The sequence below is a fragment of the Gossypium raimondii genome, chromosome 7, assembly GCF_025698545.1.
Source record: "Gossypium raimondii isolate GPD5lz chromosome 7, ASM2569854v1, whole genome shotgun sequence".
NCBI classification, from domain to species: Eukaryota; Viridiplantae; Streptophyta; class Magnoliopsida; order Malvales; family Malvaceae; genus Gossypium; species Gossypium raimondii.
This window is the reverse complement of record NC_068571.1, coordinates 49,937,659-49,961,189: the sequence shown is the minus strand read 5'-3', so window position 1 is coordinate 49,961,189 and position 23,531 is coordinate 49,937,659. Positions and strand designations below refer to the sequence as shown.

At 34.3% G+C, this 23,531-nt stretch overlaps 3 protein-coding genes and 1 long non-coding RNA gene across 9 annotated transcripts; 1 reads left to right on the top strand and 3 right to left on the bottom strand.

Annotated features, from left to right (window-relative positions):
• Window positions 1-1,314: 1,314 nt before the first annotated feature.
• Window positions 1,315-5,382, bottom strand: LOC105774505 (3-hydroxyisobutyryl-CoA hydrolase-like protein 2, mitochondrial). Its single transcript, XM_012597050.2, has 14 exons — window positions 5,119-5,382; window positions 4,817-4,897; window positions 4,642-4,710; window positions 4,376-4,439; window positions 3,977-4,056; window positions 3,787-3,870; window positions 3,145-3,229; window positions 2,945-3,030; window positions 2,735-2,856; window positions 2,584-2,644; window positions 2,077-2,175; window positions 1,895-1,996; window positions 1,776-1,817; window positions 1,315-1,624 (listed from the first exon to the last, which is right to left on the bottom strand). Exons 1-14 carry the CDS (start codon window positions 5,239-5,241, stop codon window positions 1,505-1,507), a joined length of 1,218 nt encoding a protein of 405 aa, XP_012452504.1. The 5' UTR covers window positions 5,242-5,382; the 3' UTR covers window positions 1,315-1,504.
• Window positions 5,383-7,453: 2,071 nt separating this feature from the next.
• On the bottom strand, window positions 7,454-10,094 carry LOC105774582 (uncharacterized). Its single transcript, XM_012597156.2, has 7 exons — window positions 9,681-10,094; window positions 9,397-9,601; window positions 9,043-9,244; window positions 8,773-8,966; window positions 8,511-8,664; window positions 8,157-8,321; window positions 7,454-8,073 (listed from the first exon to the last, which is right to left on the bottom strand). Exons 1-7 carry the CDS (start codon window positions 9,844-9,846, stop codon window positions 7,615-7,617), a joined length of 1,545 nt encoding a protein of 514 aa, XP_012452610.1. The 5' UTR covers window positions 9,847-10,094; the 3' UTR covers window positions 7,454-7,614.
• Window positions 10,095-11,527: 1,433 nt separating this feature from the next.
• Window positions 11,528-17,515, top strand: LOC105774655 (uncharacterized). Of its 4 annotated transcripts, none has more exons than XR_008198109.1 (6): window positions 11,528-12,191; window positions 12,342-12,410; window positions 12,493-12,855; window positions 12,979-13,071; window positions 16,867-17,037; window positions 17,121-17,515. It is a non-coding gene; the product is annotated as an uncharacterized LOC105774655 (long non-coding RNA). The 4 variants fall into 4 exon arrangements; XR_008198107.1 differs by having other exon boundaries at window positions 12,979-13,081; XR_008198108.1 differs by lacking the exon at window positions 16,867-17,037 and having other exon boundaries at window positions 11,530-12,191.
• A 513-nt stretch (window positions 17,516-18,028) lies between these two features.
• Window positions 18,029-22,887, bottom strand: LOC105774719 (BTB/POZ domain-containing protein NPY1). Of its 3 annotated transcripts, none has more exons than XM_052633548.1 (4): window positions 22,161-22,887; window positions 20,922-20,991; window positions 19,295-20,458; window positions 18,029-18,845 (listed from the first exon to the last, which is right to left on the bottom strand). In XM_052633548.1, the coding sequence occupies exons 1-4, from the start codon at window positions 22,220-22,222 to the stop codon at window positions 18,270-18,272; spliced, it is 1,872 nt and encodes a 623-aa protein (XP_052489508.1). In that variant the 5' UTR covers window positions 22,223-22,887; the 3' UTR covers window positions 18,029-18,269. The 3 variants fall into 3 exon arrangements, with proteins under 3 accessions (XP_052489508.1, XP_012452765.1, XP_052489509.1); XM_012597311.2 differs by having other exon boundaries at window positions 18,029-18,824; window positions 22,161-22,883; XM_052633549.1 differs by lacking the exon at window positions 22,161-22,887 and adding an exon at window positions 21,121-21,754.
• Window positions 22,888-23,531: the final 644 nt, after the last annotated feature.

The window sequence follows — 23,531 nt, the reverse complement described above, 5'->3', positions numbered from 1 at the left end:
TAATACTTATTATGCCTCTTTAACACAATCCCTTGGTCTGATTTTAAAAATCAATTTAATTTCTTATTACACCGTAAGATTCGCGAGGAAGTGTTAATAATATTTAAATAATTTAATATAATTATATATAATATAAATTAACTTAAACAGGATTGGACCAGTTTTGGGAACTGGGTAGTTGAAACAATTGAACTGGATGAATTGACAAATCGATGGCATGATCGGTTTGACCATTGATCTGATTTTAAAAATTTTAGTCAAAATATTTTATTCAAAGATATGCTAATAGTTAGATAATGAAATTTTGGTTTGATAGTATTTAACTATACCAAAAGTATTTTATATCATAGAATGTTTAGCAACCAATTTTTAACTTTTTAAGGTCTAAACTATTGTACTATACTGAACTGAAAATATTGGATATAAAAATTTTAAAATAAAATAATTTATCAAAAAAGAAGAGGGTCCTACAATTAATATTGAGAGAATTTTATTCAACATAAAATGATCTTAATCATTATTCATTGGTTGGTGTGATGCTATGTTCATCATGATTTTAAGAGTTCAAATGACACTTATATATTTAATTTCTTATTTTTTATAAATTTTAAAAATTATTAGAATTTATATATTATTTATATGTTTTATAAAATTTTAAATATATTTTATTGATTTGATTTTTTGGATTTTTTTATAATTTTATAAGTTTTTAAGATTTTTTATAAAATTTTAAATATATTTTATTAATTTTATTATTTTTAATATATATTTTAGATTTTTATAATACTTATAAGTTATTATTATTGTTATAATTTTTATAAGTTTATTCAATTTTAATATATTTATAATTTTTATAATTTTTATGAGAAAATATTAGATTAAACTAAAATTGTCATGTGTCATCATCTAATTAGCCCGTCAATTTATTTTAACAATTAACATGGTCAATGACGAAAATCATTAACAAAGGAACTTAATTGATTTTTTATTATGGACAAGAACTTAAATTGAGTGTGAATTTAATACAAAAACTTGATTGATTTTTTGCAATTTTTAAGACTTTTTTGACATATAAACCTTTTAAAATCAAGTTTTCTTTTCCCTTCTCTTCCTCAAAAGACAAAATGACATTTTAAAAATAATATTTCAATTTTACTTGTTTTTCTTTTTTGGCCAAAACAATATTACTTATTAGTAAACATTGATTATTTTGTCCACCCAAACATTTTTGTCTCCAAGTTGTATTCATAAACAAACACTAGGAAATAAACTTTTCCATGTGATTACACTACCCAACCAAACTAGACATTAAGCTATGGAGACTCAAATAGCATGAGATAATTAGTACCAAAACAGAAATACAGTGTGATGACCTTACATGACCAACGAAACATCTCTCTATAACCTCTGTTCCTTACAACAGAGTATAGTTTGTACAAAGAAACTGATGCACCGAAAATTTATGGGATGTTACACCAAAATTTTGTGACAAAAGAGATCCTTGTCATATATAAGGTTCTCTCAATGCTGTTGGCAGCAGCAATTCCGGCTCTAATTCCCCAAGTGGGGTGAAATAGTACTCTACCATGTCTTTGCTCACCTCTTCCACCCTTGGAGGATCCCACTGCAATTTTGGTGAAACACAACCATACGAGTAAGATTATATATGCGTGCGTGCAGTTAAACGAATGGATTGTGGGATTACAACCCCACTACTGCTCTTACGTAGGCTTTTCCATGAAATAGTATAGTAAACATGTGTAACAACAGAATACCTTGGGAGCAAAATCCTTGTCCACTAACCGGGCCCGGACACCCTATTGAAGCAGCTTGATTTAAATTCACAGGAAGAGTTATTCTGGAAATGCTTTCTATGTAAAAGAAAAGACCATACCTCGGAGAAATCATTAGAGACCTGTTTGGAGATTGCAGCAAGGGACATACGATATTCACGTGCCAGACACTGATCAAGAGATTGAAATCTACCTTCTCGTATCTAATACAGCAAAGAAACTGAAGTAAGCGACTACCGGCCAAAAATGGAATTTAAAGCAATTGTAAACATTAGTCACTCACAGATCGTAGAGTAACTTTCAAGCTCAATGGTGAGGCTTCTTTCATTTTTCTGAGCACTGTCCTGCACCAATCATCATAAGCACCAGCGGCCTCATTTTCCTGAGTGAATTAATTTCGAAACCAAGTGAATCGGAAGCTCAATTGAACATCAGAGTGACAGGGTAATTCAGTAAAGTGAGACTAGAGAAATACATCTCCTAATGCTACATAAAGGGTCATTGCCAAGATGGGCTGAGGAAATTAGGGTATTGGAACCATAACACAAACCCTACTCTTAGCATCTCTACATCAACTGTTCATGGCTAAAGACTGAACGTCTATTCTCATGCATCTGCTGGGCTAAGAGATTACCATTGAGCTAGAAGCCCCTAATGCTAAATTTAATGAGGTATCAGAATCTTAACTGACAGAGCAGATACACCACATGCAATGACACACATAGCCGTGTGTGTATATATGCACGGTGTACAAACAAATTACATCACATCTATGCAGAATTAAGCGTACCAGAGAATCAATAATTTCCTCAATAGTGTCATGGCAGAAACATTTATCAATTGTCTCAATCCTGAAACAAGATAAGGAAAAACAAATCAATCGGACAAAAAATCACATAGAAACTGTTTCTAAGTGCCACAGTCCATGAACCAAATGTTACCTGTGAAGAATGCTGCTCCTATCTGGATAAACAAGGTCACCATATTGTGCAAGAGAAGATTCTATGACAGTGGGATCATCATTCATCATGTTACCAAGGCATTCTTCGACCCAAGAAAGTCGCTGTCATGGACAGTTCATTCAAATAAGAATATAAAGAGGTGCTGGAGAAAATGTACAAAATACATATGAAGGAGCAGAAATAACAAACAGCATTTAAGCAATAATGGGTAGCCAGGCCACAGGCAATCATTTCGACACCATTCAACTTTTCTCCCGTTAGAGCTAAGCATTCCCCTAATGAAAACAACACACATCTTGTTAAGAAAAATGGACAGTGCAAATCCAGACGCGAGCAAATAATCAAGGAATTTAGCTATGCATTGGAAAACTTGTTAGAATGGTTATTACCTAAGTAACCAGGTAGGCGAGAAAGATAAAATGAAGCCCCTGAATCAGGATGGAACCCCAATTGGGCCTCTGGATGAGCAAAAACCTATAAATGTTACAACAGTAAGTTACAGTTATTTAAGTCCAGACACAAGAAAGGAAAAAAGATGGGGGCGGTGCAATAGGGGAAGATTAGTTGTTGAATTTATATTCCTGATTTTGAGCTCGGATTCATTGAAATGAACTTCAATTCTCTTTATCAAAGACAACAGTAATATCATAGTAAATATCTCAAAGAACAAATACATGAAGAAAAGAATGGTTTCATACAATTCTAATTGAACAAATAACAAAGTTTTGTGCAAATGATATCACCCTCCCTTCTTCAGGCAACTCATCCGGGAGCATGAAGTGGAATTTATAATGCATAGAGAGTATATTGCCTTGCCTTTAACAGATAAAGTTCAATCTTCATACAAGAAGAAAGAAAAACAAAACCTTTTTCTTATATGTGGGCATAAAAGTTCAATCCTCGCATGACAAAAATGAACTAAATTAAAGTGTATGCCATTCACAAGAAACAAGGTGGATTCATTAACTCAAATGCGGATTATTACACAAATCCTAATACAAGAAAAATTGGTGAAGGTATGGCACACATACACTTTTATCGGTCACTAAATGAAACATCCCAGGGAGAGATATTCCACCTCCACATCCCATTGTTATACCGTCCAAGATTGCAACCTGCACGTATGGCCAGTGCATTATAGTCACAGGTTCATTTGAACCAAAATCTTCAACTCAGAAGTAATTCACATGGGTATCAATCACTCAAAGGTTCAATACTTACATGCGGCTTCAGATACGTTCCTTGTAAGTATACAAACTTATATAGTGTCTCGAAAAACCTTTTACAATCTTCAACTTTCCCTGCACAAATTTAAGTAGTTGGACCATGAATTAAAAAGCTAGTATGGAATCATGATTACAAAAAAAACTATAAAGTAACTTAACTAGAAGAAAATTCCATTGAGATGTTTGATGTGATAGTTTAAGGTATTAATAAAACATAACTTGGAACACTAAACACACGTGTTTATGGAAAGTCTAGCGCAACCAAGTTGCTCTTATTTCAATTTGGTCATAATGGGCACATAGTTAACATATCATTCTTGAATTGCTTTCTGAAACTAAAGAGCCCTAAACTGACAAATCAAATGAAAAATAACAACATCGATAGGTGACTAACCTTCATTAAGTAAGTGATAGAGAGCAACAGCATCAACACCAGAACAGAAAGCCCTGCCATTACCCTTCAATAAAGTTCAAAACAAAAGCTTAGACACAAATGAATATCAAATCCGAAATGTCAATGTGGTGAAGCTCCTTTATCAAAAAGTCTTGACAAAAAAGAATATTCAGAGATTTTCCTATTGGTACACAATTCATTTCAAATATAAAATGTTTGTGTAAGTATGGTGTGTTGCAACTTCAATACGCAATAAAATGTTATACCTTCATTATGACAAATCCAATGTCAGGGTTCTCTTCCCATGATTCATACAATTTCTTCAACCGAGATGCCTATAAATCGTAAAAACACCTTCAATTTATTCAAGAGGTTACCACATGGGGTCAAGATTAGAAGTTCAAAAGCATGGACTTCAAAATTAAAAGCAAAAAGTTTTACCATTGAAGTGGTAAGTGAATTGAGAGCAAAAGGTCTATTGAGAATGGCAGCTCTTGATTTTGCTCTCCCTTCCACTAAAACCTGAAACGTTTCAAGCACCAATAAGCAATCTGTGACAAAAATATGCACTTGGGTCTTCCATTTCTCTCGGAAAATGAACAAATTTAAGCACAAAAACCATACTTGACACTGAATATTTGAAGTTCCCTCTCTCTCTCAAAAACAAAAATGAATAAAAAGTTAATACCATACAAAAGATAAATATAAACCCAGAAGAGATATAATAATAAATTTAAAAATACCTGGTCCTGGAAATCATTATATGGGGCATAATTAGGCTGTGCAGAGAAGCATCTCTGATGGGAGAGGAACCTAAGTGTTTGAAAGGAATGCCTTACTTTTATTAAAGCTTTCACTCTCTGCATCTTTGATTTCCTCTGCTTGTCTCTTTCAATGTTACTCTGCCTTTGGGCTTTGTGGACTCTGCTACTTTAGCTTTGCCTTCCTCTCGGCCAGTGTTACCCCCCTTCACTGTGAGTTTTTGCGGTTTATGTATCAGGGATTGATCCTAGCCGTTCAGTTTGTTGACTCCTTTAGTCTATACAAAATCTCGGCTCGGCTCGGTTCGGTTCAGAGCTTTTCTCTCTTCTATGTAGGAGAGGTAGGGGTGAACCACGGACTAAATTCGATAAAAATTAAACCAGTAATTTCATTAACAATATAAGTAAATTTCGAATAAAATAATATAAATACAATATATATTTGAAAACTTAAAAAATAAAGATAATTATTATCATAAATTTGATTTCATAATTAACTTATTTAATGCACAAATTTATATTTTTATAAAATTATAATTCAACATTTTATATATTTTTCAAGATTTTATAATAATTGTTAATTTTTGAATTTATATATATTTATAAAATTTTGAGAAAAAAGTGTTCTATAAATATTTTAAATTTTAAAATATTATTTTGTTTTTTAAAGTTTTTTGAGTGTTTATATATTTTAAAACCATCGTATTTATATTAATTTGTTATTTATTATTACAATTATTTGAATTATAAAATTCAATTATGCTCAATTTAGAAAACCAAATTACTTATTTGAGTTTATTTGAAAAAATCGACAACTCAATTTGATTAACTTGAAATTAAAAAAATTGACATTTTCAAATCGAGCTTTGCTTAGTCGATAACAATATAACTAAAATTGACATTATTAATTTTTTTAGTTTGATATTTTCAAATAAAAGAAATACTTACTCGATAACAATATAACTAAGCAATTAGCATTATAATGAATTTATTTAACATTGCTAACAATTGGAATTTCAAATTTATGAAAATTCCAACCATCTAAAAAGAATTATACACATTGAGGAATAGGCCAGACAAAACCCCGGCCTCAAAGAAAAAAAAAGATTTCCGTTGCCGAGACTTAAGCCCGGGTCTCTCGGGTGAGAGACGAGTACCCTAAGTTGTGAAATAAACAAAAAGGTTTTCCACTAAATAAAACCATACAACATTGAACTTAGGCAAAACGAAACGAAATGAAGTAATTGCATTTTAGGTTTTCTGGACTCGAGCCCTTTTGAATTCATATCCATTCGAGTTAGGCAAGTCCTGACGGATTCAAATAATTTAGAATTCTCTAAGTTATGAATATTTTAATTTTGAATATAATAATTCATTTTACTTTTTCAATTTGATAATACAATTTAAATTCTATATATATTTAATAGAGATCATTGTAGTTGGTATGGTACCGGTCGAAATGTAAGAAGTCATTCCTCAACTTGTACCAAGTAATTTAGGTTCCCTTATGGTCAATATTTTAGTGTGTTTCGACCATTCCAATGTATTTAGGCTCGTTTTGATCAATACCAGCTTGTATCTGTACATTCCGGCCCAAACCGATTGCTAGAAAATTTTGATATTTTAAACCTATTTTTTTATCTTAAACATTTTAAAGCTATCGAACTTAATTAATAATTTCAAAATTTATATTTGCATATAAATATATTTGCATTAATGTAATGTATTAAAAAATTAAAAAAATAATAATTGAGATATGTTTGCATATATATTATATATAATTTATGAAGAATCTAAAATTAGACTATAAATATATGCATATATATGTTAAAACAAAAATATCGATAAAATCGAGTTAATTCATCAAATTGAGTCAATTCAATCAAATCGAATCGATTAAGTTGATTTTGATTTTGAATTGATTAATAGTCATACGTGTGTGTTTTAATAGTTATAAAATATATTATATTATGTAATACTATATAATATGGTAGACTATATAATATATTAAGTATTATAAATGTATTTTTTATACAATATGAGATTAGGGGATAGGATTCATATAGTTTGAACCCATGTCAAATGGGTGTCTGATAAGATCCTTAACCATACTCCATACAAGTATGTCATTATATCAATTTTTTAAAGGGGCCAATTTGCACATTTTCAAAACTATCAGGATATTTACATCAATTATTTACATCAATTTGTTATTCGAATGGTAAAATATAAAATGGGCTAATGCCACCGTTAATCAGTTTTTCTTTTATGGAAACAAATTGCTTTCATTGTTGACCTTGAAAGGGAAACGAAGAAAGAAATGAAGATCATTGGTAAATGGATTCCATTTTTCATACAAAATTATGGGGTAAAAATGTTTCCAAGGTTAGAGGTGATCAACTTGGAAGCAAATGGATTATGGCTGATAAAAACTTGGTATTACAAAGCCATTGATTTCAGTGTTTTGAGGGAACTAGATCAACTAGAACAAGCATGACCATCACTCAAGCCCTCAACTGGAACAGCATATGGAGAATTCCAATCTGCATCGAAGATTTCTTGAAGCTGAGCAACAATGGCCGGATTATACGTCCCGAAGCTAACACCGGCTGTTGTGTAGAAATAATCCCATATCAGATTGCTGGTGCTAATGTGACCACGTACGTCACTCGCCGCATATTTACCATGGTTGACTCTGGTGAAAGCTGGATAGAGATTTCCGGTTTTCTTTCCGTTCATGATAGCCGGTCCGGTCATGTTGTAACCTGGCACCTTGTAATACTTGATGTCGACTTTGCCTGAACATTCGTTGTTCTTTGAAGAAGTGCAAAGGACATTGGAGTAGAGAAGTGATTTCAAGTAGAGATCAGTGTTGTTTATAAAATGTGCCCAGTATGCTACAAGTATCTTCACTTTTGCATGCTTGGAGAACACAACCTGCCATTGTTATAACATCATTAAAAGACTTGTAGTATGAAGTTACAAGAATTTAAAGTAGCAACAATGGTGTCTGGATGTACCTCTGAGATAGCAGTTGAAAGAGATGACCAATAAACCGTTCGGTCCATGTATTGGGATTGACCAAGCCAGTCCATCGTACTAATCCTTACTGTCCCTCCGTCGGAGACAGATTTAATTGTATCCAGCCATCCTTGTTCATCAGGTTGGAACCTGCCAAATGATAGCTGCAGACAACAATTGGTATCAAATTGGATGGTGCATACAAAACTAATCACTCAACACCACAAGGCTAAAATGAAACATGAAAGCTGATTAGCATATGGAATCAATCATTCAATAGTTGTCTGCAATCCAAAGTCTCTAATGCTGGCTCGACCGAGCGATGTGATCTGGTATGAGAGTTGGCCATTTACCTCTGGCGGAGAGAAAGATAGATAGCTTGATTGAGGAACTGAACTGGTATAATCATATCCAGGAGCATCAATAATCAACTTCAATATTTTAGGGTCCGATAATGTAGGATAGCCGGCAACGTAAGGAATCTCCTCGAAACGAGGAAGTTGTGGCCTGAGATCAATAAGCAAGGTCGTTAGCCGGAAGTACAATTGTGACACCGGCACCATACAACTTCTTAAAACAAGAACAAAGTTTAAAAAAACAAGACTGCTAACATACGTGCATCTCATGTCAGATTCAATGAAATGTGACCAACAGGGAACTTTTCTTTGAATCTGCCATTGTTGGTCTAAGATTGTTGTTGTGTAAGCTGAATCATCAAGGTGTGCAAGTCTCCATAGGTTCTGAAAATAGACCCCAACTTTCCTTGCTACTTTAGGACAACCAACAAGATAAATTCCAACTTCCTTCACCTGTAACCATCAACACAACATGTTATTGCACTGGTTCAAACAGGAACATGATATAATCTTTGCATATATATAGTACCTGAGTAAGAGATTTCCAGTCATTGTTTGCAGATCCTATATATACATCTCTATTATCTGATATCCAAACTTTGGCATGAACAATGCCTGAACCCCACCATTTATCAAGTAATAAAGTCACACTCTTGACATTTGGTCTTCTTGCAGCTAGGCTGGATGGTTCTTTGGTATAGTCAGGATACACTCCAGAGTGCTGTACTAACCTGTGAAAAAGGTAACTTATTTTTCTGTATATCTATGGATTTTTGCAGATACAAACCAGCTTCAAATTATAGACATTGATCAACGGAACAATTAATTTCACAATGGGTTTTGTTTTAGAAACAAATATAACATATGTATATATGTGTAAAACCTGATATCAACATCACGATCAGCAGCATTTTCCAGCGCAGTATAAACAGAAAAACCTTGATGGGCACCAAAACGATGCATATCAGCCTTTGAGTATCCATAATCCCCCGAACGAGAATCCTCTGGATGTGCTTTCAATTGCCAATATTGAGCTATTATATCAAGCTTGTCGGTTGAATTGTAAGCCAACCACTTAAAAACATCACCTATTAATAAACCCAGAGAAAAGAAATCAGTTTTCGTCTTCACTTTGGGGCAGAGTTTCTTGTAGAAGATTACGTTTACCAGTGGAAAGAACACCAGGGACTGGAGGGAGATAGGGCATGTCAGTTGGGATGGATTGGACCAACCAAGCTTTGCATCGTGGCAGTGACTCAGTGAAACGTGGGTGAGTCAAGTTGACCACCAAAAACAACAAGAAGGATACGATAATACTGTACCTAAGCACCATGTTGATGTTCCCCCACTTTCTTTTCTCTTGATTGAATCGTTTCCTCGCTTTCTGGGTTTTTGATTTTTTGGGTGATTGAATTATCCAGAATGGAAAGTGAAAGGCTCCAGTCCAGCCGTCCAGCGGCAATTATAGAAAAGTCAAACAAAATATGAAAGGAATCATGTTGCCTTAATATCCGTTTTAATAGATTCTTTCCATCTAACCAAACAGAACCCCAAGAAGAAAAAATATATAATCATAATAAAGGTCGCTTGATCCTTTCTTTAAGGAGTTCATTTATCAGATTTTTCACATGGGCATCGTACTGGTTTTCCAACACGAAGGAGTGAAGTGAACTCTTTTAGATAGTCAGCTTGAAGAACACGAGTGTGTTAAACAAAGTTGAAAGACAAAACTAAACCGATGTCACAAAAGGGATAGTTCCAAATTGCATGCAGAATTGTAGAACCATATCCATTGTTAATGGAACATAACAAGCTTTTACTTAAAGAATTAAGATCATAGGATCTTGTAGTAACTATTCGGCAAGAAGAAAGAAATATGCGTATAGATATGTGTGTGTATATATATGTCAATTTTTTGAGAAATTTCAGGAAGCTTCATGGAGGGGTGATATACATGGAATTAAAATTGTTGTATAGCGTGTGCTGATAGTTATATTCCATGTATACATGTATATGATGGGATGTAAGAGGAGGGAAATTTCCAATGGAATATGTAGTCACCATTTCTAGCATATTGTGATGAACAAGAATTTCGTGGCATTGGGGTTTTGCTTCTTTTAACAAGAATTTCATGCATAGGTTGCCTGACCATATTTATTCTAAGTAATCTTTCCTTTAGAAATGAAATCGGTCCTTATAATGTCATTTTTTAAATGATTTTTTTTAAATTATAATTAATGCATACAAATAAGTATAATAAACATTAACATGACAAGTTTTAGTTTGATTGTATTGGCATGGTTGTCAATGCAGAAGGCCGTGGATTCAAGTACATTGAAGTGCATTATCTTCTTATTTAAGAGTTGGGGAATGAATGACTTGATCTGTCCTATCATAGGTCCGATGGACATCAGATTAATAGTAAAAATAAATTTGGATAGATTTTACATGGGGTGAAGCTTAAATCAAAATAAATTAAACTAAAACCACACATAACTTACATGGGTGAGAGTCAAACCTAAAATCTTAAAGTTGATTTAACTAATAAACACAAAATATAGTAGATTATGCGAGTTAATAAAATTATATAAAAATATATTTATAAATGATGTTTTAGTTAAAATGGTAAAATGTTAAAAATCATATTATCTTAAGTTTAAATCTCATTATGTATATATTTTTTTATTTTTATATAAAACATACCTTTAAAATAGCATAATTTATATTGTCAAGTAATGGTATTTTAATATTATTTAATTATCTTAATACTTAATTAACTCGTACCACCAATTTAATTAAAGGCTTAACATAATAAGTTTAAAAGATAGAATTTTTTAGAGTTGATTGAACTTAATAAGTTTTTTTTTTTTTGAAAATAAGACTGAGATTTTATTGAAATAGACTAAAAACAAAGCTAATAGTCAGCCCAATTAGTGGCCCAACTGTCTGTCAAAATTAAACTACATTAAAAACCTATTGAAAAAAGACTATCAACCTTCTGACTACCTTATTGGAAACTGAAATGCAATAAAAGAGAAAAATAATTTAACACCTAACCCAGTCAAAAGGAACAACTAGACTCCAATAGCGTCTGTTGAATTATCATTTCCAAAGCTCTAACGTTCCATTAATAGCAGTCCCCAAAGCATTAATATATCACTTCTGCTATCTGTTTTGATTTCTTTTCCTGTGAAACATTTCATCAATCTGGATTTCTTGACCAAATTCCTACCGAGGCAGAAGCGTGGCTCTCCAGATCTACTCCTCTCAGATAAGTATTTTCTCCTTTCTCAAGCGCATTCTTTGCTAATCTGTGAGCATCCATGTTCTCCGATCTATGAGTGTACTGAAAAATGAGTTCTTGAAAATCGGCTTTCTTGTTCTGAATATCTCTAATAATGGCTCCGATGACTGATTTATCTATGGAATTCTCCTGGCATTTTTTTATTACTGTTTTTGAATCCTCCATAAGAATTACCGACTGGATCCTTAGTAAAATCTCTAGCTTTGCACCGTCTAAACATGCATATGCCTCTGCAGCAAACGAATAAGGAACGTTTCTATGGATAACTGTCTTTAAAACCTTAACATTTCCCCTCAGATCCCGTCCTACAAGGCCAGACGCTGAACTGAAAGTTTTACTGTTGTACGCTGCATCGAAGTGGATCTTGACTCTCGGTAGGGCCTCTTATACCCTATAGCTTCTGTATATGCTCTCATTTTTTTAAGGCTTTCAATCATTCCTATTATGCCATGTATCTTTGAATATTAAGTACTAAATCCCTTCCTGTTGTGATTTTCCTCTCGTGAATAAATTGATTTCTGGAGAACTATATCCACCATAACGCGTAACAGAATAGTAGACATTGGCCGTTGTCGCTCCTCTTGAAGACCCAGGTTAGCCACTCCCACATAGACTGACTCATGTTATTCATAATCCAAGAGAAGTTTAATAAATTCCAAACTTCGGCTGTTATAGGACATTCTCGGAAGACGTAGAGGCTACCTTCAACCGTAGAACTGCATCGAGAACTTCTGTCATTTGAAACAACTCTCCTGATTCTGAGGTTAACAAAGGTTGGTAAAAAAATCCCAAGAGATCCGCCAGATTGTAAATGCAATTTTTGATGGCATCTGTAGGTTCCACAGTTTCTTGTAAAATTCTTTTATTTCGGTTTGTAATAAATAGTAACTAGGATCTTAGTTAGCAATTTGTAATAGTTTATAGGCACTGCGGACTAAGAACTCACCAGATAATTCTCCTTTCCAAACCTGAAAATCTTTATGCTCAATCTCTGCAACGGGAATTTGAAGAATTTTCCGAGCAATGTCCTCTTGAAAGGTATTATTAACCAGATCCAATTTCCATTCTCTATTTGAAGAATCAATAAGGTCCGAAACTAACTGTATTTCACCTCTGTTTGTTCTGTTATGTGCTTCAATTTTGTCAACCCCCTGAATTTAGCTATCATCCCATATAGATATCCTATCTCCTCTGCCCACTCTCCAGCACATCCCTCTTTAGAGAAGACCCTTTGCAGCCCATATACTTTTCCAGGTAAAAGAAGGTAAATTTCCCAGCTTCGCAGTTAAGAAACTAGAGTGCGGGTAATACTTTACTTTTAAAATTCTGGCTAATAAAGAATTTGGATAATTAATGAGACGCCAGCCTTGCTTCGCTAATAACGCAGTATTGAACTGACCAAAATTACGAAAACCTATACCCTCGTCTTCTTTTAATGAACAGAGATGTTTCCAACTACACCAATGAATTCCTCTTTTACCCTTTCCTTTCTGCCATCAGAACTTAGCAACAATACTTTCCAACTCATCACATAGTATTTTAGGAAATAAGAAACAGGCCATCGAATATGTTGGAATAGCCTGTAAAATGGCCTTTATATAAACTTCTTTACCACCTTGTGATAGAAATCTGATGCTCCAATTGTCGATGCATTTTTTGAACCGGTCCTTCATACTTTGAAAAGCAGCCTTCTTTCTTCGCCCCACCATAATAGGTAATCCCAAATATCGTTCTGGATCATTCGACCTCCTTACTCCTAATAAGTTAACAATCTGTCTTCTATCTTCTTCCTCCGTATTTTTGCTAAAAAATACTGAGGATTTTTCAAAGTTTACACACTGTCCCGATTGAGTTTTGTATTCATCTAAGATTTCCTTGAAAATGCTAGCACCCCTCTTTGTTGCTTCTCCAAACAAAATACAATCATTAACAAATAAAAGATGGGAAACCTGTGGCCCTTTCCTACTTACCCTCACTCCCATTAAAGTGTCTCTTTTCATTGCCTGCCTCAATAAGCTCGATAAGCCCTCACCACATAAGAGAAATAAAAACGGGCTAAGTGGATCGTCATGTCTCAAGCCTCTAGATGGCGCGAATTTAACCCCGCTATGTCCATTAATAACAACTAAATAGGAAACGGTGGAAACACATTTCATGATAGCCTTCACCCAGTTAAGATCAAACCCCATCTTTCCATTAACTTCTTCAATAAAACTCCATTCAACCCTATCATAAGCTTTACTCATATCAAGTTTAATAGCCATAAATATTTTTTCCCCAGTCTCTTCTGTTTTAACTTATGCAGTACTTCGTATGCTAGCATCACATTATCTGAAATTAATCGACCAGGCACAAAAGCACTTTGGGCCTCATCAATACATTTTCCAATAACCTTTCGAAGTCTACTTGCTATTACCTTAGCAATAACTTTATAAAGTACATTGTATAGACTAATTGGCCTATATTGCGACATTGACAAAGGATTATTAACTTTGGGTATAAGAACTATATTTGTAGAATTTATTTAACTAACCTCCATATCTTCGATCAAAATTTGAGAGCAGAAAGAAATAACATCTTCTTCCAAAATCTGCCAACACTTCCGGTAAAAAACCGCTGGAAAGCCATCCTCCCCTGGTGCCTTCGTTGGTCCCATCTCAAAAACTGCTTCCATGATTTCCTCCTTTGTATATGATGTTGTAAGAAATTGATTATCATCCTCTTGAATACATCGCTCAATCCCTGATATTATACTATCATTATTCATTCTTCTTTTAGTCGTGAACAGATTCTGAAAATAAGATCGTGCAATTCCTTCAATATCCTGCTGAAGCTTCAACTCTCTTCCTTCTTCGTTCATCAGCTTATGGATAGAATTTTTCCTCTTCCGTTGTGAAGCTTGACTATGAAAGAATTTTGTGTTTTTATCCCCAAATTTCAACCAATTAATCTTGGCTCTTTGTTCCCAATAGCATTCATCTTTTTCAATCTCAAAGTTCAAATTTATTCGTCTCTATCAGCTCAGTTAAAGTCTTATCATCCCTTTCGACTTCAACCAACTCCTCTAGTTTTTTTTGTAAGAGCCTGTTTAGTTTTCTTCCTATTTTTTTGAATTTGTCTAGCCCACTTCTTCAACCCTGTTTTCAAAATTTCCAACCTTTGTAGCAATTCCCCTGACGATTTCTCCCAAATACCATTTACCACCTCAATAAAAGATTCCTCCATTAACCACCAAGCTTCAAATTTAAAATTGTTGTTCTGTACCTTAACTCTATTTTACATAGTATCGATAAGAAGAAGACAATGATCTAAGAATGATTGGATAAGATGTTGGGCCTTCACCTCTAGAAACAACGTAATCCAACCCATGTTAGCAACTCCTCTATCAAGTCGTTCTCGTATATTAGTCTCTGGAAGATTACCTCTTTCCCAAGTGAACCAACTACCCTCAAAACCCACATCATACAATTGACAATCTTCAAGCTTTTTCTGAAAGCATTCCATTCTTCTCTCATCTCTGGGTAAGCCTATTTTTTTTTCACAACCATACATTATTTCGTTGAAATCTCCACAAACCAGCCAAGGCATTTCCATTCATGTGGCTAAGCTTCTCAAAATCTCCCATGACTCATTCCTATGCTAAACGTATGGAGATCCATAAAATCCTGTGAGTCTCCATTTTGCTCCTATTTCGTTATCTTCAACTAGCACATCAATATGTCTTTTAGAGAAACTACACAGAATTATATAACATTAGTTCTCCAAGCTAAACATAAACCTCCCATTGTACCTTCAGGATCAACTTCAATACCATTGAGATGCCCACATCTCCTTCGAACTATTTCCATCTGCTTTCTTCTTAGTTTTGTCTCCATGAAGAAGACTATTTGGGGATCTTTTATCTTCAGTAAATACCGAAGTCTTCGAACCGTCCGTTGTCTCCCCAAATCACGGACGTTCCAGCTTAAGATTTTCATTGCGCCCGGTCGGCTAACCTCTTGGTAGTCGCGCATGATAAAAAATTTTGACCTTCCATCTCACCCCTGTTTCACTTTTTCCCCTCCCCCCTATTAGAGCTTCATCTTCCAGGTCATGATCCATTAACGCATGCGTCTGATAGGGCCATGATTTCTTTTTCTGTTTATCCATAGCTAATCCTCTCCCTTCTAGGCTAAACCCTAATATTGAATCAATGGTTTTCTTTTTGCTTTCTTTAGGATCCCTACTTCTTGAGTTCAACCCCCTGATCTATTCTCCAACCACCCTCATTCTTTATCCCCATCCTCCTCTTCTCGTAGCCAGATACTATTCATTGATAGAGCTCTACGTGATGGTGCCCGCAAAGATAGATCCCAGCCCATCTCTATGAAATCTGCTCCAATCATCATTTTTGTCTCACAATAAAAGTCATTATGTCCCAAACAGCCACAGAAAAAACAGAACAACGTTAGACGTTCATACTTAAACTTGACATACGAACATACTCCGTTTGACATAACTTGCTTCTTTCTTCTTAATGGCTTCCTAACATCAATCTGCACTCTCACTCTCATATAATTGCGATTTTCCTTACCCAGATTTGAACCATCATACTCTAAGAAAGCTCCAATAAAGTTCCCCAGTAGCTTCGCTAGATTCTCAAAGAATAAACCAATTGGAACATCATGGATTTGTACCCAAAACGGAACATAAACTAAAGGTATTTTAAGCGGATCTTCACCTCTTTTCAATTTGCTCAGAATTAATAAATGATTGTTAAACGTCCACGGAAGACCCTTTAAAACTCTCTCCATATCCATGCTATGAAAAAACTTGAAAAGATACATTTTCTCCCCCAAATCTCGGATCTGTACCCCACAGATGGGATGCCATAAATTTGCTAAAGTACTCTTCATAGCCAGAAAATTAATGATACTAGCGGTTAAGAAACACCCCACAAGCTGGTAATCTCCCACATCTGTTTGCATCCTTGAATCAGCTTGGGTCTGCAAAATTTCTTCTTCTTCTTCATTTATCGATAAATGTGCTAATTCAGTCTCCATGGTTCAGGACTAAAGAGCCAGAGAACACTACCACTAGCCGATTGACTGAATGAAGAGATCCTTGATAGACGTGGAAGATCAAACAATACAAATCAAAAATACCTAGAAAACTAAGAAAAAGAAACAATCACAGAAACCTAATACTCGTGCCAGAAGCGGCAGGCAGAACCGTGCTAGGGTAGCAGACTATTTAAAATTGATAGTAGTATTGAACATAATAAGTTTAAAAAGGCTTAACATATTATTTAATTATCTTGATAGAATTAAAGGCCTAACCACCAACCGCACGCAACAAGGGAAAGAGGGAGCGTGGCTGGGAAGGCTCGAACAATAAGGGTTGCCATACTCACAACCAGCAGATCCACCACTAAGGGGAAGCCAAAGCCACAGCAAAGGGTTGGAGAAAGATCATCGTCACCATTGTGGACATTGTTAGAGAGATTCGAAGCATTCGGAGCGGCATCGATAGCCAGCCTATTAAGGATTGAAGCAACTAGATCGACATCACCATGTGCGAGCCGACAAGGCTTATCGACAAGTGTAAAACACATCTACTTTTGAAAAATACTTGCTTATCTCGTTGAGGTATGAGATAAATCCCATAAACATCTTTTAAATAAGAATATAATTATACCATTGTTATTATTCATCATTTATTATTTATTCACTCTCTCTATTTTTATTACAAAATAATAATAAAAATCATTGAAGCACTATAAAATTAAATTTTAATTAAATTCTATTCGACTTTTAAATAAAATTAAGTATTTAAAATATTTAATTCAACTAGGTTAATCTCCGAGATGAATTTATTAATTATTTAATAAAAATGATTAAAATGTAAAAATAAATTTATCTCAAAGTCAAAATATATAATGGAATTAAAATAAATTAAAATACTTAATATGTATTTGCAAACAAAATATTAATTTTACTCCTGTCATTTTTAAAAATAAACTCAAATATTAATTAAAATAATAATTAAAATAAATTATAACTTCTTAAAATTTTAAATTATTGCATAAAAGATATTAAAGATGGCAAATTCGATTTTTATTAAAAATTCATTCAAAAATTGTGTCATTTTCATTAAACCGAGTATTCTTTTCCCGTTATTATTATTCCCAGACCAGGCAGGTGAGAAAGTAAATTAAAAAAAGAAAAAAGAGGGAGGTCATGTAATCCATGAATTATTACAGGTAAAAGGAATAGAAAGTTTGAAGAAAATGTAATCCTCCAACTAACAACTACAATAACCAAGAGAAGCACTCATAAAACTGATTACAATCATCAACTACAACAATATCCTATTCCTAGCACTTCTTTTTTACACTTACACAACAGTTAGCATATTCTTTTACCTGTTGTAAGCTACTTCATTTAACACATTCCATTCCTCACCTGCCTTCTCTATGAAACTGAATGTCTCCTGTGTCTTGAAGGAACCCCCGAAGACTTGGTAGTGTTATCTCGAACCACAACCGCCGAACTCGGGCTTTGAGAACTTCCTGACGTCTCCGAACTTCTGTTCTCCACATGCCCCTTTCCCACTCCCACTACCCACAGCTTGTCAAATATTCTCCTAGACCGTGATGGCAGCAGCTGCACCCCACTCTTACTGTTTCTGCTCTTCTTCTTGCCCATTTTACTGTTTTTCTGGCCTCCATCCTCATTTGTCTCGACTTCACTCATCTTTTTTTTGAGGGACCGACAATCTTCACCCATGGTCTTGTCCCATTCTTCATCGGGGCTCATCTTGGAAACGCAAGTAGTGCGGGCATCGGAGTTACGTGATTGAGCTCTAGTTGCAGCCTTAACCTGTTCGAAGAAGAGAACTTGAACTACGACTCGTAGCGGAAGTCTATCGTTCTGTGCAGCATGCATAGATGCTTCCATTGTCAATTTCTTCACATCCATCAGCCCACAAATTTTCTTTCTTTCAGCCTTAGTCAAGCTTGGATGCTCCTGCAAACAAAAATAACCCATCTTTACGGGTTTAGGGTTTCCTGCTTTCATTACATAATATAAGCAGGCATGATGACAAAACCAATAAACCACTACTTTGCACCATCTAAGAGTGATGTATTTCGCACTTGACACTGTGTCACATTAAAGACTGTAAAAACCAAGATCCGAACATGGTTTAACTTGATTGCAAGGTCTTAGTTGAACTAACAACAATTTGGTGCTCTACACTAGTAAAGCAATTGGGATTACATATTTGTAAAATTACAAATCTCACAAAGATCTCCGAGACCAAGGTTGTCACAGGCTCATAAAAGGTGGTCAAACCTATCCAATGGGTACAAAGAAGTCACCTAGATATATAACTTTAAAGCTTTCACAACACAAACTTAATCGAGCATCGGAAAATGTTATCTAATTCTAGAATTTGAGAAGATCAATGAAATTGGCTCAATAGTGTAAAAGCTTACCTTCAGGTAGATGTCAATGGCTTTATAGAGTCCATCATGAACTGGTCTAGCAAGCTCGGAGACAGAACAAGACAAGTCAATGAAACTGGTAAGAGAAAGATTCGGGTCGTGTGCAATTTCTCCAAGATACCCGTCAATCAGTTTACCAACACTCAACAAGGATCCATGCCCTAGTACAAAACCAGCACTCTTTCCAGGTTCTACATCTTGACTACGTTGTTCATGCGTCATATACTGGTTCACTATAGACTGCACCATTCCAACATCATATAAGGTAGTTTGGGGAGACCGTGCCGGGATTAATAAATCTTTAACCGAAGCTTCATGCAACTTTAAACTTATCCTCTTCACTAAATCTTCCTTGGATGAATCATCAATCCCAGCCAAAACAGCAACTTTCAACAACTTCAGCAAGAAACTACACGAACAACCCACACCATTATCCGAAGGCAACAAGCACGCAATTGTTTCCACTAGTAATTTGTTTCTCCATGAATGTACACCAGAAACCAACGCATCGACAGAATCCGGCAACCATCTGACAGCATAAGTTTTCAGTGCCTCACCAATGACTGCACCATCCATTCTTCCCTTTGATTTCACAGCAGTCATGACTCGCTTGTACAGATCAATCTCTAACTCACATATATCTTCAACCCACCAATCCTTCGGGACAGACTCAATCTTCTCTTGAAGTTTCATACTGTCACCAACTATCTTGTCCTGTACTGATAATTTCCGGTTATAGGTGTAGGACCATGTGATGTTCGCCGGATCCACAGAGGTCTTAGATGCAATGGAATCAATGCATCTTCCAACAATCTTCAGGTTTTCAGACCATGGTAGAAGAGACTTCGCGGTTCTTAGAACAATAATGGAATCTTTCCAACTGTGGAATATACTAGAGATAAGAAAGACTTCGATTTTAAAAATCAGATTACCTCGATCAACATCCTCAGTCATCTCTAGGTATTCGGCAGCACAACGTGCAGCGACAACATTGTAAGCATTTAAAGTAACAGCCATCCCATAACAGAATTTTGCACAAATTTCAAATGCATTTGGCCCACCAGGAAAATCAACCATATTAATTTCATCACAGTTATCTTCACTGGCTTTCTGCACTAGTTTTTGCATGTGGTTGCTCTTAGACAATAAAGGGAACTGCAAGGCACATAAAACTGTAATTAATAAATAAAAGTTAACCGGCTGCTTTCCACAGACAGAGCATTCTAGAACTTATTCATAAATGTAAAGCTTCGGTTTAGCCGAGAGGAGATCAAAATATAGAGAAAAAAAGATGTCAGCTCTCCCACTACATTGCTGTAGAGTCATCTGAGGCAACGTCTGCAAAAACTATTGCATGGTATATGACTATTCTACAAGATTCCATGGAATAAACTAAAGCTTCATTGACAAAATTCGGCATGCTTAGACCCATGAAATGGTAACAATAGCAATATTTTAGTTATTTTGAAGAAAAAAAGTACATTTAGATTTTTCATGAATGTCAAGTGGAATTTAGAAAGAAAACTACGTAAACATCAACCAAATACCAATACCAAGCTAGAAATACAGAATCTATAGAAAAGAAGCATGAAGATTAAAAAGGGATTGTTGAGCAAACCTTGTGAAGGTAAAATTTCAGGTCGCCAACCTTAATGATGATATCAGTTGCCAAATCAGATGTGACATGCCTGCATCAACAGACATTTTCTGTTACGGCTTACTTACACCAGAAATTGCATTCATAAGGAAGACAATAGCAAGATGAAGATAAGACTTAAAAATAAATAAATAAATAAAAATGAGAGAGCTAATTTTGCCTAGTGGCTCTAGCCAAAGAACCAAGGTTATAGATGATATGTCAAAAGTTTTTCGCCATCCACATAAACCGAAGTTAGCTATTAATCAATGGACTGGATCTTGAGACATTATATGATATCTTCTCAAATAAGTTTTTAGGTTTGCTTATAGCCCCTTTCATAAGAAAAACATGTATAACAAACCAAAAGCCCGGAAGTATAGTATTAGCATTATTATTCAAGTATTTTACTTTTTGCACAAAGAGTGTATGGAATCCCAAATCAAAGTGTAAAGTCCAAGGCACTAAACTAACCCTCCTATACAAATTATTGTCCTTAGCAACACACTGATAAACTGATTGAGTTATGAGAAGTTGCTGTCATGGGGAAGATACTTTAGGACATGTAATGGGGTAGAATCCGAGCTTGCTCCTCGTTGGGAGATGGGAAATGCCTGGAACATGCAATTATTTACAGGTAAAGAATTCTTGCAACGATTAAAGGCCTGCTCACAACATGCCTTTTCTCCCACATTTGGAGTTTGGACCACTAACTGATGAAAAAGAGGACAGGTTACAACAGCTGGACCACTTCCCACATAAACCCATCTCTTTTTTCACACTTCAATATTCCCCCAACAAAAACCAAACCAAAAAGAAAGAACTATACTTGTAATGAAAAACACCCATGTGCTTTAATCTGTCACCAAGCCGAAAGGAAATCAAGAAAATTACTTGTTAATAAAGTTCCTTATGGGGTATAAACTAAAAGTTTCCTTTATTCTTAAGGAATATACGATATCATAAACCCTTCAAGGAGTGTAAGAATCAGTTCTTATAACAAAGATAAATTTCCATAAACAGCATGCAAAATTATCAAGTTAAAAGTAAAATATAATGAACTAAAACATAACCAAATTTAATCAAAGATGAATAGCATGTTAAGAAACAAGCATGGGGAAGAGTAGCATTGTTTTGTTGAAGAAGAAACAAGCATGGAAGAAAATTTTGAAGTGATTTGTTGTAGAAGAAAAGGAATGCAAGTGAAAGCCATATATTTACCTGATACATTTGCCATCAACTTGGAAGGCGTCAGGCTTCGAGCCAAGCTTCATAAACTTCATTTTTGTTGTTCTTTTGCCGAAAATAACTTAAAAATGAGAAGAAACAATAGAGGAAATAATAAAAAATAAAAAAAAACACCACCCTTCAAACAATCTCAAGAAACTGAGCTATGTTCATAACTTTATGATGACATTCATGGCATTTAATATTTAATCACCAAACAAATTATCACTCTGGAAAATAAACAAAACCCAGAAAAATAAATGGAAAAAGGGACCAAAGTCTGAAAAGAAGCAAAGCACAGAGGTGTCGTCAGAGAGAGAGAAAAGAGTGTTTTGTTTGTGGAAGAAAGCAGGCAAGAAAGCCAGAAGGAAGATGAAATAAAATAAAAAATATAAGGGAGAGTGAGAGGGGTAATGTGTATGAATGATATGGGGTTGCTGTTTATATCAGATACATCATATCAATAAATTCTCGCCGCCTTTGCTTTTAAATCAACCTGATTTTGCTGATATAATGAAAGATCTTCCTCTCTCTTTTGCTCAAAGGCGCAAATCTCCATGAATTGAATCACACTCTCTCAATAGACTATACTATGGTAAGTATTTAGTAACCATATATATATATATATATCTGTAGTCTGATATACGCCAAATATGAATTATATTCTCAATCCTATCCTTCAATCCTTCCTCTCCTAACGTTTTCATATTTTCCCATTGCTTTCTCTTTCATTTGCAAACAAGGGAAAAATAATTTATAAAATGAGATCAGTGGACTAATATCGGGATTTTTGTTAAAAATATAAGGGTCAAATGTTGCTATTAATCCTTTTAATATGTGTAAATTATACATTTAATTTATAAATTTTATTTTGATCACTCTTTCTTTGTTTTTCTTAAATTTGAACTTTTAATCTTGATAAAATTTATTAAGTTAAATTCTATTGTTTCAAATTTTTATGCGACAAGCATATTATCATATTCTTAATATCATATTAGCTTGCATTTCCACATAATATTCACAAAAATTCTCATTTTAGTTAATCAGTTTAATTGCTACCCTTTGAGTTAAAATTAGAGTTAGAATTGAAATTTCAAAGTTTAAAAAGTATATGGATTAAAAATCAAATTAAAGGCTAATTTGATGACAAATGCATAGTATAGGATTAATTTGAAATTTAATTTAACAAATTTAATACCTATCATTTAGGTCAATATTAAATTTTAAAATTCGAAAGGTACAATTTGGCAGAAAATATATATTGGGATTTTGTAATATAGGTCAAATGCTATATAAAGTCCTTGTGCTATGTGTTTTAATGGATTTAATAATTTAATCTTTTAGTCCTCTATTTTTCGAAATGTA

What these genes read in the sequence shown, in the direction of transcription:
- LOC105774719 (XM_052633548.1), bottom strand. Translation starts at nt 22,222, where the DNA reads ATGAAGTTTATGAAGCTTGGCTCGAAGCCTGACGCCTTCCAAGTTGAT. An exon ending in GTTGATGGCAAATGTATCAG is followed by an intron (nt 20,992 to 22,160) that starts GTAAATATATGG and finishes CTGTTGATGCAG; the next exon opens with GCATGTCACATCTGATTTGG. An exon ending in TGAAATTTTACCTTCACAAG is followed by an intron (nt 20,459 to 20,921) that starts GTTTGCTCAACA and finishes TGTGCCTTGCAG; the next exon opens with TTCCCTTTATTGTCTAAGAG.
- LOC105774505 (XM_012597050.2), bottom strand. Translation starts at nt 5,241, where the DNA reads ATGCAGAGAGTGAAAGCTTTAATAAAAGTAAGGCATTCCTTTCAAACA. An exon ending in ATTCACTTACCACTTCAATG is followed by an intron (nt 4,711 to 4,816) that starts GTAAAACTTTTT and finishes TACGATTTATAG; the next exon opens with GCATCTCGGTTGAAGAAATT. An exon ending in AGGAAATTATTGATTCTCTG is followed by an intron (nt 2,176 to 2,583) that starts GTACGCTTAATT and finishes TAATTCACTCAG; the next exon opens with GAAAATGAGGCCGCTGGTGC.
- LOC105774582 (XM_012597156.2), bottom strand. Translation starts at nt 9,846, where the DNA reads ATGGTGCTTAGGTACAGTATTATCGTATCCTTCTTGTTGTTTTTGGTG. An exon ending in GATCGTGATGTTGATATCAG is followed by an intron (nt 9,245 to 9,396) that starts GTTTTACACATA and finishes CCTTTTTCACAG; the next exon opens with GTTAGTACAGCACTCTGGAG. An exon ending in TTTCAACTGCTATCTCAGAG is followed by an intron (nt 8,074 to 8,156) that starts GTACATCCAGAC and finishes TAACAATGGCAG; the next exon opens with GTTGTGTTCTCCAAGCATGC.